The sequence below is a fragment of the Eurypyga helias genome, unplaced genomic scaffold, assembly GCF_000690775.1.
Source record: "Eurypyga helias isolate BGI_N326 unplaced genomic scaffold, ASM69077v1 scaffold36762, whole genome shotgun sequence".
Classification (NCBI taxonomy): domain Eukaryota; kingdom Metazoa; phylum Chordata; class Aves; order Eurypygiformes; family Eurypygidae; genus Eurypyga; species Eurypyga helias.
In genome coordinates, this window is record NW_010234672.1 from 1 (window position 1) to 270 (window position 270).

A 270-nucleotide genomic window follows, 5' to 3' on the forward strand; every position below is an offset into this window, starting at 1 on the left:
CCAGCGGGAGAGTCCCATCCCGCAGCTGATCCAGGGTTTTCTTGTCAATTATCTCGGCGTTAAACAGCTCCGATACGGACACGTCCCCGCGGAGGCCTTTCACCTTGAGAGCTCCGGCTCTTCGCTCAGCATCCTCAATTATTGCCAGGATGAGGGCGGCAAGCTCCTGCAGCGCGAGGCTCCCGCATTTGTACTGCAGCACGAGCTCCTTCCTTCTCTGCTCGGAGACGTAGTGGGAGCAGAGGATTTCCCCGACGGAGACCTCTTGGT

At 58.9% G+C, this 270-nt stretch overlaps 1 protein-coding gene across 1 annotated transcript in view; it reads right to left on the bottom strand.

The window, feature by feature from the left end:
* Positions 1 to 76: 76 nt before the first annotated feature.
* LOC104505809 (epiplakin-like) overlaps positions 77 to 270 on the bottom strand; it is a gene marked incomplete at both ends in the record, with an annotated part of 1,332 nt that continues 1,138 nt past the window's right edge. Inside the window, one exon of the mRNA XM_010146524.1 lies at positions 77 to 264. Coding sequence (XP_010144826.1) covers positions 77 to 264 — 188 coding nt within the window. The remainder of the gene's footprint in view (positions 265 to 270) is intronic.